Source organism: Macaca nemestrina, chromosome 3 (assembly GCF_043159975.1).
Source record: "Macaca nemestrina isolate mMacNem1 chromosome 3, mMacNem.hap1, whole genome shotgun sequence".
Taxonomy (NCBI): Eukaryota; Metazoa; Chordata; class Mammalia; order Primates; family Cercopithecidae; genus Macaca; species Macaca nemestrina.
In genome coordinates, this window is record NC_092127.1 from 41,618,329 (window position 1) to 41,639,645 (window position 21,317).

Here is a 21,317-nt window from a genome sequence, read left to right on the forward strand (position 1 = left end):
GCAGCTCAAATCCCTCTTCTTACAATATAATAATAACTGTGTAATACCTGGGATTTACATAGTGTCTTTCTTTCTAAGTCCTGTGATTAAATCCTTCTAATGTTTCCATGAGGCGAGGATGAGTAAATATTACTATTTAAACTTAATCACCCTCCTGCCTTAATTCCTTTCTCTATAAAAAGAAAACAATAGTAATGCTTACTTGGATTATTTTTATCCTTTTTATAGAGAAAGGAATTAAGATGGAGTGATTAAATGCATTTTCAGGGGCTCATAAATGAGGCAGGAGGGAAAGAAGCACGTGAGGGAGCCATCAGGTGGCTCCTGTGGGTGGCAGCCCAGCCCTCCACCTAGGTAGCTCCATTGCTGATAGGTTAGGTGTCACTCTGGGCTTATCCATAACGTGGGCATCTCCAGGGCCAAGTGTCATGGGGGTGTGGCCTTGCAGTCCCACTCTTGGCATAATATTCTGCTGCTCCCATCTTGAAATTCTTAGTAAACTTTGAACGAGGGTCCCCTTATGTTCATTTTCCCACGGCCCCACCAGTTACACAGCCTGGCCCAGGCATGATAGAATCTACTTAAGATGGTGTTTGTCAGAATTCAGCCTGAAGTAAGCTTGCAATGGGTAGAACACCTTGCAGGTGTGGCCAGGGAAAAAGATAGAGATAGGAAAGACAGAAAGTTTGGGTGAAGCAGGACATAAGAATTCAGGCAGACAAGAGACTCACTGATATGCTCAAAAAGGAACTTTTAAACCCAGGGCCTCATTTGATACAAAAAGAAAATAGTGAAGGAATTCCATAAGGAGTGAGACTCTCTTGAGCAATAGAGAAATGTTATTGTCAGTGTCATTATAGAAAGAGGAGATAATTTTAAATGATTGACATTTAAAAGGCTAGGAAGATGCCAATTGACCAATTAAGTGTATCAAGGTCATAGTTAAAGGGACTAGAAAGTGTATGTGGGTTAAACTGCAGACAGTCATTCCTCATCATTCTCAGATTTTGTATTTGCAACTTCACCTACTCACTAAAATCAATGCTCGGGGCACTTTTGCAGGCATTCCTAGATGTGCAGAGCAGTGAAAAATGCCTGCCACCAATGTGCATGTTCCTGGCAAGGTCAAACAAGCAGACTCTGCTCTCTTGTTTCAGCTCTAATGCCATAAATACTCATCCTTTTTGAGGATCTACTGCATGCCATGGTTTTTTGCATTTTTGTGCATTTTGTTGGTGAGTCTGCTGTTGAGATGACCCCCAAGCACAGAGCCCCAGTGCTGTCTATGTTCATAAGTGCAAGAAAACTATGACGTGGCTTATGGTGAAAATATATGTGTTAAAGAAGCATTCTGGCCGGGCGCGGTGGCTCAAGCCTGTAATCCCAGCACTTTGGGAGGCCGAGGCGGGCGGATCACGAGGTCAGGAGATCGAGACCATCCTGGCTGACACGGTGAAACCCCGTCTCTACTAAAAAATACAAAAAAAACTAGCCGGGCGAGGTGGCGGGCGCCTGTAGTCCCAGCTACTGGGGAGGCTGAGGCAGGAGAATTGCGTGAACCTGGGAGGCGGAGCCTGCAGTGAGCTGAGATCCGGCCACTGCACTCCAGCCTGGGCGGCAGAGCGAGAATCCGTCTCAAAAAAAAAAAAAAAAAAAAAAAAAAAAAGGCCGGGCGCGGTGGCTCAAGCCTGTAATCCCAGCACTTTGGGAGGCCGAGACGGGCGGATCACGAGGTCAGGAGATCGAGACCATCCTGGCTAACATGGTGAAACCCCGTCTCTACTAAAATATACAAAAAACTAGCCGGGCGCAGTGGCGGGCGCCTGTAGTCCCAGCTACTCGGGAAGCTGAGGCAGGAGAATGGCGTGAACCCGGGAGGCGGAGCTTGCAGTGAGCTGAGATCCGGCCACTGCGCTCCAGCCCCGGCGACAGAGCGAGACTCCGTCTCAAAAAAAAAAAAAAAAAAAAAAAAAAAAAAAAGAAGCATTCTTCAGGCCAGTGTTAGGGAATTGGCAGTATACATTAAATAAGATGCCTTTAAACAGAAACACACATAAAACAAGGTTATATATTGTCATTTGTTGAAAAAGTTGTGACCAGCAGTGTAATTGTAATAGGTTATTGCCTGATGCACACAGAAAGTCAATACACCAAGACACTGGATTGCAGCAGAGAGGTTTAATCAGAGTCACACCAAAAGAGATGGGACAAACCTCAAACCCATCTCCCCAGGAGTTTGGGGCAAGGGTTTTTAAGGGCTTGGGAGTGGGCGGAAGTGCGGAGGTCTTTGATTGGTCAAAGAGTACAAGGGGAAGTCGCTGAGCAGGGAGATGGAGAAGCCATATTCTCATGCTGATCCTGTTCCTCTGTAGGGGGGTCTTCAAACTGGTTGCTGGAATTCAGGATCTGAAAAACATCTTAAGCCAGGGGTGTCCAGTCTTTTGGCTTCCCTGGGCCACATTGGAAGAAGAATTGTCTTGGGCTGCACATAAAATACACTAACACTAGCGATAGCTGATGAGCTTAAAAAAAAAAAAAGCAAAAGAATCTCATATTTTAAGAAAGTTTATGAATTTGTGTTGGGCCGCATTCAAAGCCGTCCTGGGCCACATACAGCCCATGGGCCATGGGTTGGACAGGCTTATCTTAAGCGATCCTTAAACAAAAGCCTTTGATTCTAGTGTCAAGAGATCCTGTCTGTATGGTCAGTATCTAGTGCTATGTGACTTTTAGCAACTAGGAAGTGGGCCAAAGTGCAGCATGATTAATACTTAATTATAACTATATTTCTGTCCAGACCTGGCATGCGATTCTTGTCAACCCTATGGGGGTGGCTTCAGCAGCTTGTGGGAACCTAACCCTGTATTTCCCCTAGGAGCAATTGTTCAGTATGTGTTAAATCAGCGTTCAGGTGACTTTGCAAGACATAGTTAGCTACCATGATATCGAAGATCAACTGTGAATGGGAATCCCCCAGGGAATGTAGGCTCAAAGGGAAATGACTCCTAAAGGAGCAGCCAAAAATGTGAGACATGTGTGACAGAGGCTCTCTATTTGAATGACAAATTCTGGAACCTTTACGTTGCATGATGTCTTTGGTTACCTAGCCCTGCGTCCACAGGGACTAGGATTCTTTCTAAAGTGTTTCCTAAAGGCTAGAAGAATCTGTATGGTAACAGGAAAGCCAGATCTAAGTACCACCATATCACTTAATTTGGAGACCTCTTTTCCCCCACATTTTAGTAGTTTTGAAAACTACCAAATACTAAATAAGATGAAGACATCGTATACTTGATTTATATACTTTAACAAACAAACAAGCAAAACCTGTTCCTTCCAAAGCTATTATTGACTCTCTGAGATGCCTTCCAATCCATGGGTCAGTAAACTTCTGTAGTGGGCCACATAGTAACTATTTTAGGCTCTGTGGGTCACACAAAATTGGTTACAGCTACTCGGCTATGCCACTGTAGCATGACAGCGGTCACAGGATATATGTGAATGAATGAATGAGTGTGGCTGTGTTCTAAACAATTTCATAACATTTGAACATGTCACAAAATATTACTCTTTGAATTTTTTTCAGTCATTTAAAAGTGTAAAAAACACAAACATGGAAAAAACTTTAAAGCATAAAGGCCAGATTTGACCTGCAATTGTTGTTTGCCAGACCGTCCCTATTTGCTTTCTGTGGCATCATAGAATCAAGGGAAGAAAACAGTCCTTATCTATTGCCTTGAGATACCTTGCTCTCACGTGTTCTTACCTAAGGCTGCCTCTGGCCTCTAGGGTCTGCCCCTTATTGCTTGATGTTCCTTTTTTGGGGAGATTGAAGTAAGGATTTAGCTGCCTAATCTAGATTAAACCTGATGTTGAAGTTGGTAACATATAAACACAAGTCAGATTTGTACTTTGCTCAGCATAGTGTGCATTTGCAGGAAGAATCTAGGAAATATTGAAAACAAGATTAGGAAAAGTTCATACTTCTATATACAGTAACATGCCAATGCATTTCAAACACCACCCTTTCATTATACTTCCTTTGTTCAGCGAGGTTCTAATTACCCCTTTATCTTTAAGCTCTACTTTCTTCTTTTCCATTGTGTCATTTTGCTTTGTGTTTTTCACATGTACAATACACCTTATTCTCAAGAAGGCAGAGCTGTGGTCTAGAATGAGGCTTTTAATACAAGGAAACTTAAGGTGGAAATTAAATAAAATTAAACAAAAAAAATTAGAAGGAAATTGAGCCCATCTTGCTTAGCACAGCATCCAAACAACATGTTTCGAGGATTTAATATTCACCCCTGACCAGAGACCAGTGACTGGTGTTGAATTTGTTATAAAAATGGGGATGAAGAACAAATTAAAACACAGTCTTGGTAACAATCAGATGCTAATGGCTGGGGGCCGGGATGAGTTTTCAGAAATGCCCTTGGTTTCCCATGAGACACTGTAGCACCTACTCCACCCCTCCACCCTCCCATCCCAGCCAGCCCATTCCTGGGCCGGCACTGGACAGACCCAGACTGCCTGAGCCTGTACCAGCCTAGACTCCGAAACCAGCCCTGGGAGGCTGCGTGGGACAACCCTGCCTCTGTCACTCCATCAGCACCACTAAGCTTCCCACTAAGGTCCCCAAAGTCCTCCCACGTGCCTAGCGTTTACTGCTGCACCGAGTGTGCTCACTGACAAACTTTTGGCCAAGAAGTGCCTTTTGGTCTCTTGGTCAGATCGAGGAGGGCTTCAGGACTCTCCAAAACTCACCCACTGAGAGAGCCTGCCAGGAACACTCAGCTGAGCGATGGCATCGTGGAGCCTAGGTTTTCAGAAGGGAGCCCATCGTGAGTGGTAGCGTAACCTTGTTAAGGTTGTATTTTCCTTAGGTATAGAAACAAATGAAATGCTGCTAAATTGGTAAGAGATGGACTTTTCATGCCATGTCACATTCTGCTGAGATATTACCAGACAGGGAAGAAGCAGAGCCACATGGCTCAGGGGCCCATCTGAGCACAAGTGGGCAGCCTCCCTTTCAGCCTGCACTGGGAGCAGGTTGGGGGTTTAGAATCTGTTTTTTCAAAATTAATATTCATTGTGGAATATACATAGCTCACATTTTACCATTTTATCCATTTTAAGTGTACAATTCAGTGGTATTAGGTCCGTTCACATAGTTGTGCAACTGTCACCACCATCCATCCCAGAAACTATACCCCTTAAACACGAACTTCCTTTCCCCTACTCCTGGTAAGCGCTATTCTGCTTTGTTTCTATGAATTTGGTCATTCTAGGTACCTCATATAAGTGGAATCATAAAGTATTTGTTCTTTTTTATTTGGCTCATTTCACTTAGTTAATGTTTTTGAGGTTCCTGGTGCTGTCGCATGTATCAGAATTTCATTTCTTTTTGAGGCTGAATAATAGCTCCCTGTGTATGCCACATTTCGTTAATCCGTGGATGGACACTTCAGCTGTTTTCACCTTTTGGAATTGTGAATAATGCTGCTGTGAACACATTTTGTTTTTTGGGTTTTTTTTTTTTTTTTTTTTTTTTTTTGAGATGGAGTTTTGCTCTTGTTGCCCAGGCCGGAGTGCAGTGGCACAATCTCAGTTCACTGCAACCTCCGCCTCCCGGGTTCAAGCCATTCTCCTGCCTCAGCCTCCCGAGTAACTGGGATTACAGGTATCCACTACCACACCCGGCTAATTTTTTGTATTTTTAGTAGAGACTGGGTTTCACCATGTTGGCCAGGCTGGTCTCAGACTCTTGACCTCAAGTGATCCACCCTCCTCAGCCTCCCAAAGTGCTGGGATTTACAGGGCATGAGCCCTGTGCCCAGCTGTGAACACTTTTGTACAAATATCTATTTGAGCACTTGCTTTCAGTTCTTTTGGGTATATGCCTGAAGTGGAATGGTGTGTCATATGGTAATTGTTTAATCTCTTTAGGAACTATCACACTGTCCTCCAAAGCACTGCACCATTATACATTTTCACCAGTGGCATACAAGGGTTCCAATTTCTCTATATCCTTGTCAACACTTGTTATTTTCCACTGTTTTTTGAACACTTGTTATTTCCCCCTTTTTTTGATAATAGCCATCCTAATGGATGTGAAATGCTATCTCATCGCAGTTTTAGTTTTGATTTGCATTTCTCTAATGACTAGAGCTGTTAAGCATCTCTTCTTGTGCTTATTGGGCATTTGTGTATCTTCTTTGGAGAAATGGCTTTGGCAAGTCCTTTATCAAGTTTTGATTCAGTTTGCTTTTTTGTTGTTGAGTTGTAGTTGTTCTTTATATATTCTGAATATTAACCCCATGCCTGACATATGATTGAAAATATCTTCTCCCATTCTTTGGGTTGCCTTTTAACTCTCTTGATGGTGACCTTGGATGCACAGTTTTTAATTTTCTTCTACTCATATTTATCTTTTTTCTTTCATTGCCTATGTTTTTGGTGCCATATCCAAGAATAACACTGTTTTGTTTCAGATGAAGGCCAAACTTCTTATATAATCACTGCAGGTCATTTTCCAATATTTCGAAGGCTATTTCTGGAACACCTGGACTAAATAGTTGCCAGTCATTTGTGTCCAGTGAAACTACTAGCATTGGAGTATTTACAGTTGAGTCAATGTATCTTTTGCCCTAACCCCATCAATATCACTAAAATTTTGATCTTGGAAAATAAAATTTCTAACATCTCCTGCCCCAATGCTCATGTTAAACATTCTGGAGTCAGCAGATAACATGTAAGAAATTAGCATGCTATTGAAATCATGGGGGACCTACTTTAGAGAGGCTGTATCATTCAGGCTTCATCACCACTGAAGTGATTGTGTAACCTCAGAACAGCAGCATTGGCCCCAGATGTGCAGCAAGGAGCCTCTCCCTGCACAGCCTTCTGAGAAGCCGTCATTTGCGGTGGGAGCAGGGAAAGTGGGGAGTGGCCGCTGGCCTGCCCCAGTGATGACTCGTGAGGTAGTAGGGAAAAGGCAGATCCAGCCCCAGGCCTCATCGTCGGAGCGAGCCAAGTGCCATCAGTCACCCTGTGACCTTGCCAGGCTCTTCTTCTACCCTGACAGCTGTGGCCCATCAGGCTGGAAAAATCATGCTGGGCATCTGCTAAACTTCTGAGATCCCAGCACATGTATTTTGTACAGAATGAAAAGTCAATGCACAAATCTTTCTCTGATTTCTAACAATGTGGGACTCTTATTGCTGATTATAATTAGGGTTCTTGCCTCTCCATTTAGCCTGGGATCTACCAGGAAAGGCTAGTGGGAATCAGCATTGAGACAGCAGGCCAGGCCATCATTGCATTTGACTCATTGCAATGAAGTCACTCATGCTGACAACTGAAGGTAGAGCTTTGGGCTTGGTTGCTATGACCACCTTCCCAACTCTGACCCCAGGGCCTCTAACCACAGTGAGCAGAGAATGGGGCTCCTAGCACCGCTGGCATGGCATGCAGATGGAGTCATGTTAAAACTCAGCATGCACAGGCTGAAGGAAACCGGAGTCCAGGGAAAGATGGAAAGGGGTTAGCTTCGTGTACTGAGTTTTGCAGTATCGGTGCCACAAAATGAAGATGCTCATTTAGGTTGCCCAGTTTTTGTTTTGGCTCAATGAATAAAACTATCAACAGCTACCCTAACAAATACTGTTGAAATAAGTCATCCCCAAGCACTGGGAGTTTGGAATAAGTCAGAGAAACCCAGGAGCGAGAATCCGGGCAGCAGTAGCTTGGAATCCCTTTAGCCCTCAGCCCACACCAGGGCTGCACAGCAGAAACAAGAAGGGGCCACTCCTGGGAGCCATGGGGAATAAGACAGGTGATTCCTCTGTCAGGGAGCTTGCAGGCTGCTGTTTAAGGAGCTGCACCATAAATAGGACAGGTTAAACCGATAAAGATGTGGCCAGCAGGATAAAAGAGGAAGTGGGGTCACCTGGCTCCAAGGCTAATGGTCAAGTAAATGAGAAAAATAAAAAGTGTCATCTGTGAGGTGAGAGGCCAGAAAGGATTCCTCCAGGCTGGGCTCCAGGAGGGCCTGCGGGGAAGAGGTGACTGCAGAGAAAGAACTGGGGAAGCAGCAGCAGCTGCTCAGCACGACATTTTCCAGAATTGATTCCACGCCAAGTGAGTGTCTGAGGAAACTGTCGGGGCATCCCTGGAGAGCTGTGCACACAGTCATTCTGAAGTCATTTGCTTTGAAAGGTGGCCTTTGGGATGGTCTGGCCTTCTCCCCCCATTCCAAAACAGACACATCCTGATGAACTGAACTCTCGCTTGGTGGTTTCATGCTTTGCAGTGGGAATAGTGGTTTGTATTCAAACTAGAAACGGTACTCATTTAGAGGTGCACAGCCTGGCTCCCACCCTGCCCAGCATCCCCTTCCAGGGTGTGAGTTCAGCCTGCCCTGCCTCTACCAACTCTGTACTGGGGACAGTGGCCTATTGTGCACTGAGGGGGGTGGGTAGAGAACAGTGTCTGATGATGTACAAGTGCCTTGTATGCATTTGTATCCTCATTTCCTGGCTTTTTGAGGCTCAGGTAAGGGCCAAGTCTGCATATTCCTCAACCCGTACCTGTGCACTACACCAGACTGGTACCCAGGAGATGACCACATGAATGTACAGGGTGATGTTACATGCTTTGCCATAAGACAGTGGTGTGGCACAGGAACCAGTGTCCATTCTGGCTGGTCAGTATCCGTGCTGACCCAGATGTTTGATATGTCAATCTCACCCAGCTCTCCTGGTCTTGTCCCCACCTCCTTGAGATCTAACCACCTGCAGCTGCTAACTTCACGCACGTGGATTTTTCCAGTTGCGATGGGGCTGTGTACTGCGGCGCCTCCCTACCTTACACATCTGCTAAGGGCCGGGCATCTGTGGGTCCTGCCCTGAAGGCTCCCCTGGTCCACTGGCTGGAGCAGGCCAGGGTTGGGGGAAGGCTGTGCAGGCCAGTGAGCACACGGGGCCCAGGACTTGCAGCTCGGACCAGCTTGGTCATCTTTCTCCTCGCCCAGTGACTGGGGGCCCCCGCTTCGATTCCCACGGATGTTCCCTGACATCAGCAACTGCAGTCATGGCTCAGGATTTAGGCCTGCAGAGGTTTTCCGCCTTGTCCCAGGGCAGGGTGCACCAGATGGGCTTCCACGGCTGCCGGCACTTCCGGTGGCTGCTGAGGCTTTCTGCACACCCAGCCCTGTGGGCATCCTAGCCACCCAAACAACATAGGCTGAGCCCTTTCCTGGGAGTGGTTGGTGGGGACACCGCCCCCATCCACCGGTGACGTCATGCTTACACAGTCAAATGCCCAGCCCCCAGGCCAATGCCACCTGCTGGCTCTGATGCCAGGCCCGGGTTCCACACGAAGGACCCATCCCTCTGCAGCTGACCGAGGCATAAACAGAAGCCTTCATGCCTGGGAATGAGCTGCTTTCTCCGTCTGTGGAACACGGAAGAGAGGTGGGTGGGAAATGCCAACCCCAGGTGAATATGCATTGTTATTGAGTAGTGTCTGGGACACCTGTCCCCAGCCAGCCTGTGAGGAAAAACAGCCAAGCCCCTAGCCCCAGCCCCTCTCCATTCTGCCCTGTTTTCTCAGCATCTCCTGGGTGGTGCTCAATGCTGTGGACGTGTTTATGTGTTAGATAGGCACAGAGGCTCCAAGAGGGCCTGGGACCTCTCCCTGTTAGCAGGTTCACAGATGTGCCCGGGCTGCATGCTGAAACTTGTTCAAGAGTCGACTTACTCTGTTCCTTCTCTTATTACATATGTGTCAGCGTTGCTGTCACCTGTGTACCAACATGAACCCTTCCATGGCCCTTCTGTGTAACTTTTTTGGGATGTCAGTCGGTAGGCTGGCAGGCTTCTCCGCTCTTCATGAACTCCCTAGGTAACCCTGCCCTTGCTGGTCCCCCAATGGCCATGCAACTTTCAGGTCACGTGCATCCAAGCCCATCTTTCCTGAGAGCCCCTCTGAACTACACCACCTCCCTTCCCTCCTCACGCCGGCAGCACCTGCCTTTCTGTGTGTATTTCTGCTTAGTAGAAAAGAACACAGACGCCTTGAGAGAGATGTGTTCACTGCAGCTTCCCCAGTGCCTGGCACAGAGCAGGTGCTCGGTGAGTTAGCTGGACAGATGGTGAGGATGAGTTGTAAATAAAGGACACTGGCCCTCCCCCAAACCTCTGTGGCCTGAGTAAAGGGAACCTTTATCCCCAGACATGAACAAGGCTCAGTCCCAGAAATGTGAAAGGTGTGGCCACCAGACAGTCGTCCTTGTGGTGGTTGACACTGCCTAGAAACCACGATGTCTACCCTTGGGTTAAAACTTGAAGGAAAAAAGTCCCCCTCACAGCCCTACAGACACCCCCATGGAGAGAGTCCACGGCACCCGGGTCCCGAGTGCTGCGGTGCATGTGCAGGACTCCATTAGCCTGATGGAAGCATCCCCACCCAGCACTGGCACTGCTGACTCACGGCAGCACATCTGCAGCACCACAGCCAGTGTGGCTGTAGCTTTGACAGCCCCAGGCCTGCCACATGAGAAAAATCAAAACAGAAATGGGATGGCATGTTTCTTAAATATTCCTGAAAAGGCAAAAAACAAGGTTCTCCCATCCCTCATTTTATAGACTGGGGACCCAAGGACCAAGTTCCACCAAAATGTCACAGTGCAGGTTTCACAAACTGTGTTCCATAGAGGAAAATGGTGTTTTATCGTGGAAGAAGTATGGGAAGGACAGAATCACAGCGCTCTTGCTCCAGAAGTACTTCTCCCCATCTTTAATAACTTGCTCCATGTCAGGCGGAGTTTGAAGCACTTTACCAGAGTCGCTCATTCATTCCTCTGAAACAACTCTGAGGCTCAGAGACTGTTCTTATCCCCGTGATACAGATGAGAAAACTGAGGCATAGCATGTGTGTGTGAAGATGGTGCTATTTCCCAGCTTTCTGGACCCAAACATCCTGCGGGTGCAGAGCACATTAAACCCCACAGTCCTTGGTAGCCGATTAGGAAAATACCACTCTGCAGATTGAGGGCAGTGACACACAGGTACAAACAGGAGCATGACAATTTTTTCCCTGATGAGATTTTCTTGGTTCCTGGTTTGTATTGGACGCCTTTACCAGTTATTTACTATCTGACTCAAAGCTTGCCAATTGATTTTAAAATCATCAGGGTAAGTGACAGAGACAAGTTCACCAGACTCATTATTAAACTAGAGAGTTATTTTATGGCAGGTCATGTTCATATTGCCAGCTGTAATACACTTGGAAATAACCAAAAATCGTTTTTCCTATAATGGAATATAAACTACAGAAAAAGTAAGAGTGTATTTTTTCTGATTTGGAATTGCTATTACTAGTACATGGAATAGCAGTGCTCTTGCTGTGCAATGGTAATGCTGTGCTGCATTTATAATTATTATTATACTTTTAAGTTCTGGGGTACACGTGCCATGGTGGTTTGCTGTACCCATCAACCCGTCATCTACATTAGGTATTTCTCCTAATGCTATCCCTCCTCTAGCCCCCTACCCCCCAACAGGCCCTAGTGTGTGATGTTCCCCTCCCTGTGTCCATGTGTTCTTATTGTTCAGCTCCCACTTATGAGTGAGAACATGCAGTGTTTGGTTTTCTGTTGTGTTAGTTTGCTGAGAATGATAGTTTCCAGCTTCATCCATGTCCCTGCAAAGGACATGAACTCATCCTTTTTATGGCTGCATAGTATTCCCTGGTGTATATGTGCCGCATTTTCTTTATCCCGTCTATCACTGATGGGGATTTGGGTTGGTTCCAAGTCTTTTCTATTTTGAACAGTGCCACAATAAACATACGTGTGCATGTGTCTTTATAGAATGATTTGTAATCCTTTGAGTATATACCCAGTAATGGGATTGCTAAGTCAAATGGTATTTCTGGTTCTAGATCCTTGAGGAATCACCACACTGTCTTCCACAATGGTTGAACTAGTTTGCATTCCCACAAAAAGTGTTCCTATTTCTCCATATCCTGTCCAGCATCTGTTGTTTCCTAACTTTTTAATGACCGCCATGATGATGAGGTGGTGGTATCTCATTGTGGTTTTGATTTGCATTTCTCTAATGACCAGTGATGATGAACTTTTTTTCAAATGTTTGTTGGCTGCATAAATGTCTTCTTTTGAGGAGTGTCTGTTCATATCCTTTGCCCACTTTTTGAGGGGGTTTTTTTCTTGTAAATTTAAGCTCTTTGTAGATTCTGGATATTAGCCCTCTGTCAGATGGATAGATTGCAAAAATCTTCTCCCATTCTGTAGGTTACCTGTTCACTCTGGTGATAGTTTCTTTTGCTGTGCAGAAGCTCTTTAGTTTAATTAGATCCAATTTGTCAATTTTGGCTGTTGCTGCCATCGCTTTTGGTGTTTTTATTTGCCCATGCCTACGTCCTGAATGGTATTGGCTAGATTTTCTTCTAGGGTTGTTATGGTTTTAGGTCTTATGTTTAACTCTTTAATCCATCTTGAGTGAATTTTTGTATAAGGCGTAAGAAAGAGGTCCAGTTTGTTTTCTGCATATGGCTAGCCAGTTTTCACAATACCATTTATTAAATAGAGAATCCTTTCCCCATTGTTTTATCAGGTTTGTCAAAGACCAGATGGCTGCAGATGTGTAGCATTATTTCTGAGTCCTCTTTCTGTTCCATTGGTCTATATATCTGTTTTGGTTATTTTATCCTTGTAGTATAAAGTCAGGTAGCATGATGCCTCCAGCTTTGTTTTTTGCTTAGGTTTGTCTTTGCTATGCAGGCTTTTTTGGTTCCATATGAAATTTGAAGTTTTTTTCTAATTCTGTGAAGAAAGTCAGTGGTAGCTGGTGGGGATAACATTGCATCTATAAATTACTTTGGGCAGTATGGCCATTTTCATGATATTTGTTCCTATCCATTAGCATGGAATGTTTTTCCATTTGTTGTGTCATCTCTTATTTCCTTGAGACTTGAGGTCCTTCACATCCCTTGTACGTTGTATTTCTATTTTATTCTGTTTGTAGCAGTTGTGAATGGGAGTTCACTCATGATTTGGCTGTTTGTCTATTATTTGTGTATAGGAATGCTTGTGACTTTTGCACATTGATTTTGTATCCTGAGACTCTGCTGAAGTTGCTTATCAGCCTAAGGAGATTTTGGGCTGAGATGATGGGGTTTTCTAAATATAATCATGTCATCTGCAAACAATTTTAATTCCTTTCTTCCTATTTGAATACCGTTTATTTCTTTCTCTTGTCCGATTGCCCTTGCCAGAACTTCCAATACTATGTTGAATAGAAGTGGTGGGAGAGGGCATCTTTGTCTTGTGCCAGTTTTCGAAGGGAATGCTTCCAGTTTTTTTCCATTCAGTATGATATTGGCTGTGGGTTTGGCAGAAATAGCTATTGTTTTGAGATACGTTCCATCAATACCTACTTTATTTTTTTGTCTGTTTTTTGAGACAGTCTCACTCAGTCACTCAGGCTGGATTGCAGTGGTGCAATCTTGGCTTACTACAACCTCCACCTCCCAGGTAGCTGGGATTACAAGTGTATGCCACCATGCCTTTTTTTTTTTTTTTAATAGAGACAGGGTTTCACCATTTTGGCCAGGCTGATCTCAAACTCCTGATCTCAAGTGATCCGCCCACCTCAGCCTCTCCAAGTGCTGGGATTATAGGCGTGAGCCACCACACCCAGCTATTGAGAGTTTTTAGCATGAAGCCATGTTAAATTTTATCAAAGGCCTTTTCTGCATCTATTGAGATAATCATGTGGTTTTTGTCATTGGTTCTGTTTATGTGATGGATTACGTTTATTGATTTGTGTATGTTGAACCAGTTTGCATCCCAGGGATGAAGCTGACTTGATCGTGGTGGATAAGCTTTTTAATATGCTGCTGGATTCAGTTTGCCCGTATTGAGGATTTCTGCATCGATGGTCATCAGGAATATTGGCCTGAAATTCTCATTTTTTATTGTGTCTCTGCCAGATTTGGGTATCAGGATGGTGCTGGCCTCATAAAATGATTTAGGGAGGAGTCTCTCTCTCTTTTTCTATTGTTTGGAATAGTTTCAGAAGGAATGGTACCAGCTCCTCTTTGTACCTCTGGTAAAATCTGGCTGTGAATCCATCCGGTCCTGGACTTTTTTTGGTTGATAGGTTATTAATTACTGCCTCAATTTCAGAACTTGTTTTTGGTCTATTCAGACATTCGACTGCTTCCTGGTTTAGACTTGAGAGGGTGAGTGTCCAGAAAAATTTATCCATTTCTTCTAGATTTTCTAGTTTATTTGCGTAGAGGTGTTTATAGTATTCTCCAATGTTAGTTTGTATTTCTGTGGGATCAATGGTGATGCCTCTTTTATCATTTTTTTATTGCATTTGATTCTTCTCTCTTCATTAGTCTAGCAGTCTATCTATTTTGATCTTTTCAAAAAAACACCTCCTGGATTGATTCTTTTGAAAGATTTTTTGTATCTCTATCTCAGTTCTGCTCTGATCTTATTTATTGTCTTCTGCTAGCTTTTCCATGTGTTTGCTCTTGCTTCTGTAATTCTTTTAATTGTGATGCTAGGGTGTCAACTTTAGATCTTTCCTGCTTTCTCCTGTGGGCATTTAGTGCTATAGATTTGTCTAAACACTGCTTTAGCTGTGTCCCAGAGATCCTGGTACATTGTGTTTTTGCTCTCATTGGTTTCAAAGAACTTATTTATTTCTACATTCATTTTGTTATTTACCCAAGAATCATTCAGGAGCAGATTGTTCAGTTTCCATGTAGTTGTGCGTTTTAAGTGAGTTTCTTAATCCTGACTTCTAATTTGGTTGAACTGTGTGGTCTGAGAGACTGTTATTATTTCCATTCTTTTGCATTTGCTAAGAAGTGTTTTACTTCCAATTATGTGGTCAATTTTATAATACGTGCAGTGAGGTGCCAAGAAGAATGTATATTCTGTTGATTTGGGGTGAAGAGTTCTGTAGATGTCTATTACATCTGCTTGGTCCAGAGCTGAGTTCAAGTCCTGAATATCTTTAATTTTCTATCTCATTGATCTGACAGTGGGGTGTTAAAGTCTCCCAGTGTTATTGTGCAGGAGTCTTAGTCTCTGTGTACATCTCTAAGAACTTGCTTTATGAATCTGGGTACTCCTGTATTGGGTGCAAATATATTTAGGATACTTAGCTCTTCTTGTTGCACTGATCCTTTTACCATTAAGTAATGCCCTCCTTTGATCTTTGTTGGTTTAAAGTCTGTTTTATCAGACACTAGGATTGGAACCCCTGCAATTTTTGCTTTCCATTTGCTTGGTAAATCTTCCTCCATCTCTTTGAGCCTCTGTGTGTCTTTGCACATGAGATGAGTCTCCTGAATACAGCACACTGATGGGTCTTGACTCTTGATTGAATTTGCCAGACTGTGTCTTTTAATTGGGGCATTTAGCCCGTTTACATTTAAGGGGCCATTGTTATGTGTGAATTTAATCCTGTCATTACAATGCTAGCTGGTTGTTTTGCCCGTTAGTTGATGCAGTTTCTTCCTAGAATCGATGGTCTTTACAATTTAGTATGTTTTTGCAGTAGCTGGTACTGGTTGTTCCTTTCCATGTCTATTGCTTCCCTTCAGGAGCTCTTGTAAGGCAGGCCTGGTGGTGACAGAATCTCTCAGCATTTGGTTGTCTATCAAGGATTTTATTTCTCCTTCACTTATGAAGCATAGTTTGGCTGGATATGAAATTCTAGGTTGAAAATTCTTTTAAGAATGTTGACTATTGGCCCCGACTCTCTTCTGGCTTGTAGGGTTTCTGCAGAGATCTGCTGTTACTGTGATGGGCTTCCCTTTGTGGGTAACCCGACCTTTCTCTCTGGCTTCCTTTAATATTTTTTCCTTCATTTCAACCTTGGTGAATCTGAGAATTACATGTCTTGGAGTTGCTTTTCTTGAGGAGTATCTTTGTGGCATTCTCTGTATTTCCTGAATTTGAAAGTTGGGCTGCCTTGCTAGGTTGGGGAAGTTCTCCTGGATAATATCCTAAAGAGTGTTTTCCAACTTGGTTCCATTCTCCCCATCACTTTCAGTTACACCAATCAAGCATAGATTTGGTGTTTCTTGGAGGCTTTGTTCGTTTCTTTTCACTCTAATCTTCTCTTCTTGCTTTATTCCTTTGAGTTGATCTTAAATCTCTGATATCCTTTCTTCTGCTTGATCAGTTCAGCTATTGATAATTGTGTATGCTTCATGAAGTTCTCGGGCTGTGTTTTTCAGCTCCATCAGGTCATTTATGTTCTTCTCTAAATTGGTTAACAATTCGTCTTTTTTCAAGGTTCTTAGCTTCCTTGCATTGGGTTAGAACATACTCCTTTAGCTCAGAGGAGTTTGTTATTATCCACCTTCTGAAGCCTACTTTTGTCAATTCATCAAACTCATTCTCCGTCCAGTTTTGTTCCCTTGCTGACGAGGAGTTGTGATCCTTTGTAGGAGAAGAGGTGTTCTGGTTTTTGGAATTTTTAGGCTTTTTTGCGCTGGTTTCTCCCCATCTTCGTGGATTTATCTCCCTTTGGTCTTTGATGTTGGTGGCCTTCGGATGGGGTTTCTGTGTGGACATCCTTTTAGTTGATGTTGATGCTCTTCCTTTGTTAGTTTTCCTTCTACCGGTCAGGCCCCTCTGCTGTAGGTCTGCTGGAGTTTGCTGGAGGTCCACTGCAGACCCTGTGTATCACCAGCAGAGGCTGCAGAACAGCAAAGATTGCTGCCTATTCCTAACTCTGGAGGCTCTGTCCCAGAGGGGCACCCGCCAGATGCCAGGTGAAGCTCTCCTGTATGAGGTGTCTCCTTGTCAGAAGGCACAGGGATCAGGGACCCACTTCAGGAGGCAGTCTGTCCCTTATTGGAACTCTAGTGCTGTGCTGGGAGAACCACTGCTCTCTTCAGAGCTCTCAGGCGGGGACGTTTAAGTCTGCTGAAGCTGTGCCCACAGCCACCCCTTCCCCCAGGTGCTCTGTCCCAGGGACATGGGGGTTTTCTCTATAAGCCCGTGACTGGGGCTGCTGCCTTTTTTTCAGAGATGCCCTGTCCAGAGAGGAGGAATCTAGAGAGGCAGTCTGGCTACAGTGGCCTTGGGGAGCTGCAGTGTGCTCCACCCAGTTGGAACTTCCCAGTGGCTTTGTTTACACTGTGAGGGGAAAACCACCTACTCAAGCCTCAGTAATGGCGGATGCTCCTCCCCACACCAAGCTCCAGCATCCCAGGTCAATTTCAGACTGCTGTGCTGGCAGCAAGAATTTCAAGCCAGTGGATCTCAGCTTGTTAGGCTCCGTGGTGCTGGGATCCACTGAGCTAGACCACTTGGCTCCTTGGCTTCAGCCCCCTTTCCGGGGAAGTGAATGGTTCTATCTCACTGGTGTTCTAGGTACCACTGGGGTATGAAAAAAAACTCCTGCAGCTAGCTCGGTGTCTACCCTAACTGGCACCAGTTTTGTGCTTGAAACCCAGGGCCCTGGTGGCATAGGCACCCAAGGGAATCTCCTGGTCTATGGGTTGCGAAGACCCTGGTTTGAAAAGTGTAGTATCTGGGCCGGAAGCACCATTACAGCACAGTCCCTCACAGCTTCCCTTGGCTAGTGTAGGGAGTTCCCCAACTTCTTGCATTTCCTGGGTGAGGCGACACCCCCACCCTGCTTCGGCTCACCCTGGAGCAGTTCAGGTCTGGAGGGGCTGAGAAAGGTTCTTGGACCACAGAGTAGGGAAAATGAGCTAGGGGACACCCCAGAACCTGTCCTTGATGTTTTTCACTGTCTCAAAATCAGCCTGAAATAGGAAGTCGCTGAGGAGTCTGAGGTCTGCCCCCACAAGGAAGGAAAGAGGGCCCGGGGCTGCAGGTGGAAGTGCCAGCTTCCCCCGGCGGCAGCTCCATTGGCAGGCCCAGCTAGAGGGACACCACAGCTGCCTCTGAGGTGCTCTGTCCTCCTCCTCACCCTCCTGGGCATCTGCAGTGCTTAGACCCTGGGCCAGCACCTGCCCCTTCCCACCAGCCCACCTTACACCCTGGGAAGTCCCATCGCCAATACAAAGATACACATGTAGGCACACATTTAGAAATTAGAATCTGATGAGTGCAGTATGGTGACCCAGTCACTATTAACTCTGTCACTGTCCCTGTTGCATCTGATACATTCAGTGCTCAAAATTCAGCTCTCAGCTGAATTTGTTTTCAACGAAAGGCAGATGACATGGATGATGTGAGCACCCTTCTTCCTCTCCCAGGACAGATGACTCTGCTCAATTAACGAAGACGTGGTCTCCTGGGAGGCTTTCTGACTGTTGTCCTTTGAGTTCCCACCAGAGTCAGAATGCAGAGGGATCCAGGGTCAGAAGCGAGGCCCCTGTGTCATGCCCCCTGTGTCTGTGTTACAGCTGGTGAGCGACCTGCTGGAATTCTGCTTCTACACCTTCCGAGAGTCCCATGCGCTGAAGGTAGAGTTCCCCGCAATGCTGGTGGAGATCATCAGCGACCAGCTGCCCAAGGTGGAGTCAGGGAATGCCAAGCCACTCTACTTCCACCGGAAGTGACTGCCCGCTGCCCGGAAGAACTTTGCCTTAAGTTTCCCCGTGTTGTTCCACACCCAGAAGGACCCAAGAAAACCTGTTTCTAACATGTGATGGTTGATTCACACTTGTTTCTCAAGTTTAAAGTCATGTCAGAGGTTTGGAGCCGGGAAAGCTGTTTTTCCATGGATTTGGCGAGACCAGAGCAGTCTGAAGGATTCCCCCCCTCCAATCCCCCAGCGCTTAGAAACATGTTCCTGCTCCTCGGGATGAAAAGCCATATCTAGTCAATAACTCTGATTTTGATATTTTCACAGATGGAAGTTTTAACTATGCCATGTAGTTTCTGGTATTGTTTGCTTGTTTTAAAAGGGTTCAAGGACTAACGAACTTTTTAAAGCTTACCCTTGGTTTGCACATAAAACGTATAGTCAATATGGGGCATTAATATTCTTTTGTTATTTAAAAAACACAAAAAGTTAAAAAATATATACAGATTCCTGTTGTGTAATAACAGAACTCGTGGCGTGGGGTGGCAGCCCCCTCTGAGCCCTTGCTCGTCCACGGTCTTCTGCATCACTGGTATACACACTCGTTAGCGTCCATTTCTTATTTAATTAGAATGGATAAGATGTTAAATGCCTTGGTTTGATTTCTAGTATCTATTGTGTTGGCTTTACAAATAATTTTTTGCAGTCTTTTGCTGTGCTGTACATTACTGTATGTATAAATTATGAAGGACCTGAAATAAGGTATAAGGATCTTTTGTAAATGAGACACATACAAAAACAAAATCTTTAATGGTTAATAGGATGAATGGGAAAGTATTTTTGAAAGAATTCTATTTTGCTGGAGACTATTTAAGTACTATCTTTGTCTAAACAAGGTAATTTTTTTTTTTTTTGTAAAGTGCAATGTCCTGCATGCATAATGAACCGTTTACAGTGTATTTAAGAAAGGGAAAGCTGTGCCTTTTTTAGCTTCATATCTAATTTACCATTTTACAGTCTCTGTTGTAAATAACCACACTTAAACCTCTTCGGTTGTCTGTCTTGAAGCCTTTCTACTTTTTCTGTACTTTTTGTTTTGTTCTTGGTCTCCTGCTTGGGGCATTTGTGGGACTCCAGCACGTTTTCCAGCTTCTGCTTTATCCTACTCCATCGGGGAATGACACACTGCGGTGTCTGCAGCTCCTGGAAGGTGTCATTTGACAACACACGTGGGAGGAGGTGGTCCTGGGAGTGCTGCAGCTTCAGGAAAGCTGCCTTGTTCCCCTTTTCCTCCAGCTCAAGGAGAGAGAGAGAGACTGGGAACTCGACGGCTCAGAGAGCCTCTTTTCCTCCCCTTTTAGAAAATACGATTTTCTCCTGTGGGAAAAAGAAATTCCATGCACTCTCTCTGTTCAAGATCAGCTGTTCCCTTCTGATCTTGGAAAGGGGTTCTGCACTCCTGGAACCAGTCACAGGAACACGCAGATCATGGCAGGATGCGCTGGGACGGCCCATCTTGGCAAGGTTCAGTCTGAATGGCGTGGAGACCGGGAGATAGAGGGGTTTTAGATTTTTAAAAGGTAGGTTTTAAAAATAATTTTTATACATGAACAGTTTTGGAGAAAAACTACAGATCATATAAGCCAGACAGGGGCACTAAAATTTTTAATTCATTAATCATCTGTTTGGCACTGATGCAATTTATGGCTTTTCTCTTGCCCCAAATCACAAACATGTATCTTTGGGGAAACTAACGATATGATTGCACTAAATAAACTACTTTGAATAGAGGCCAAATTAATCTTTTAAAAGTGATGATAATCATCAGGTTTACTCAGTGAAATCATATTATTTTCCAAAATCTAAAAGCTGTAGCTGGAGAAGCCCATGGCCAGGAGGAAGCAGCAATTGGATCAACACTTTTCTCCAGGGTTCACCATGCAGGCAACATTACCTTGTCTTTCAAAAGACACCTGCCTTGTGCAAGGGGAAACCTGTGAAAGCTGCACTCAGAGGGAGGAGTTTTTCTTACATAATTTGCAATTTCAGGAATTTAATTTATAGGCAGATCTTTAAATACAGTCAACTTACATGCACAGCAATATGAAAGCCACATTTTGAAGGTAATAAATACACAGCATGCAGACTGGGAGTTGCTAGAAAACAAATGACTGACTTACAAAAGCAGCTTTTAGTTCAGACTAGTTTTTATAAAATGGGAATTCTGACTTAACCAGGTTTGGGATGGAGATGGTCTGCATCAGCTTTTTGTATTAACAAAGTTACTGGCTCTTTGTGTGTCTCCAGGTAACTTTGCTTGATTAAACAGCAAAGCCATATTCTAAATTCACTGTTGAATGCCTGTCCCAGTCCAAATTGTCTGTCTGCTCTTATTTTTGTACCATATTGCTCTTAAAAATCTTGGTTTGGTACAGTTCATAATTCACCAAAAGTTCATATAATTTAAAAAAAAAACACTAAATTAGTTTAAAATGAAGCAATTTATATCTTTATGCAAAAACATATGTCTGTCTTTGCAAAGGACTGTAAGCAGATTACAATAAATCCTTTACTTTAATCACCTGTTGTTTTGGAGTGAATTCATTTGAATGTCTGTAGGTACACATGGATTTTGTGCCCTCCCAAATCTTGATTGTATGCACTCTGCCTACATCCAAGATGGAGAACAATAGTTTTCCATGTTACAAAGAGTCCTATATTAGCCACATGTTAATTCTACTCTTTGGGGACTGATTAGAG

General features: G+C 44.4%; 1 protein-coding gene across 3 annotated transcripts in view; it reads left to right on the forward strand.

Annotated features, from left to right (window-relative positions):
• The window catches only part of LOC105463453 (nuclear receptor subfamily 3 group C member 2), a 365,650-nt gene extending 344,515 nt beyond the window's left edge, over nucleotides 1-21,135 (forward strand). For all 3 annotated transcript variants that reach the window (XM_011710526.3, XM_011710525.2, XM_011710529.2), the window contains exon 9: nucleotides 18,436-21,135. In XM_011710526.3, the coding sequence (XP_011708828.2) occupies nucleotides 18,436-18,591 (156 nt within the window). In that variant the 3' untranslated portion in view covers nucleotides 18,592-21,135. The remainder of the gene's footprint in view (nucleotides 1-18,435) is intronic.
• Nucleotides 21,136-21,317: the final 182 nt, after the last annotated feature.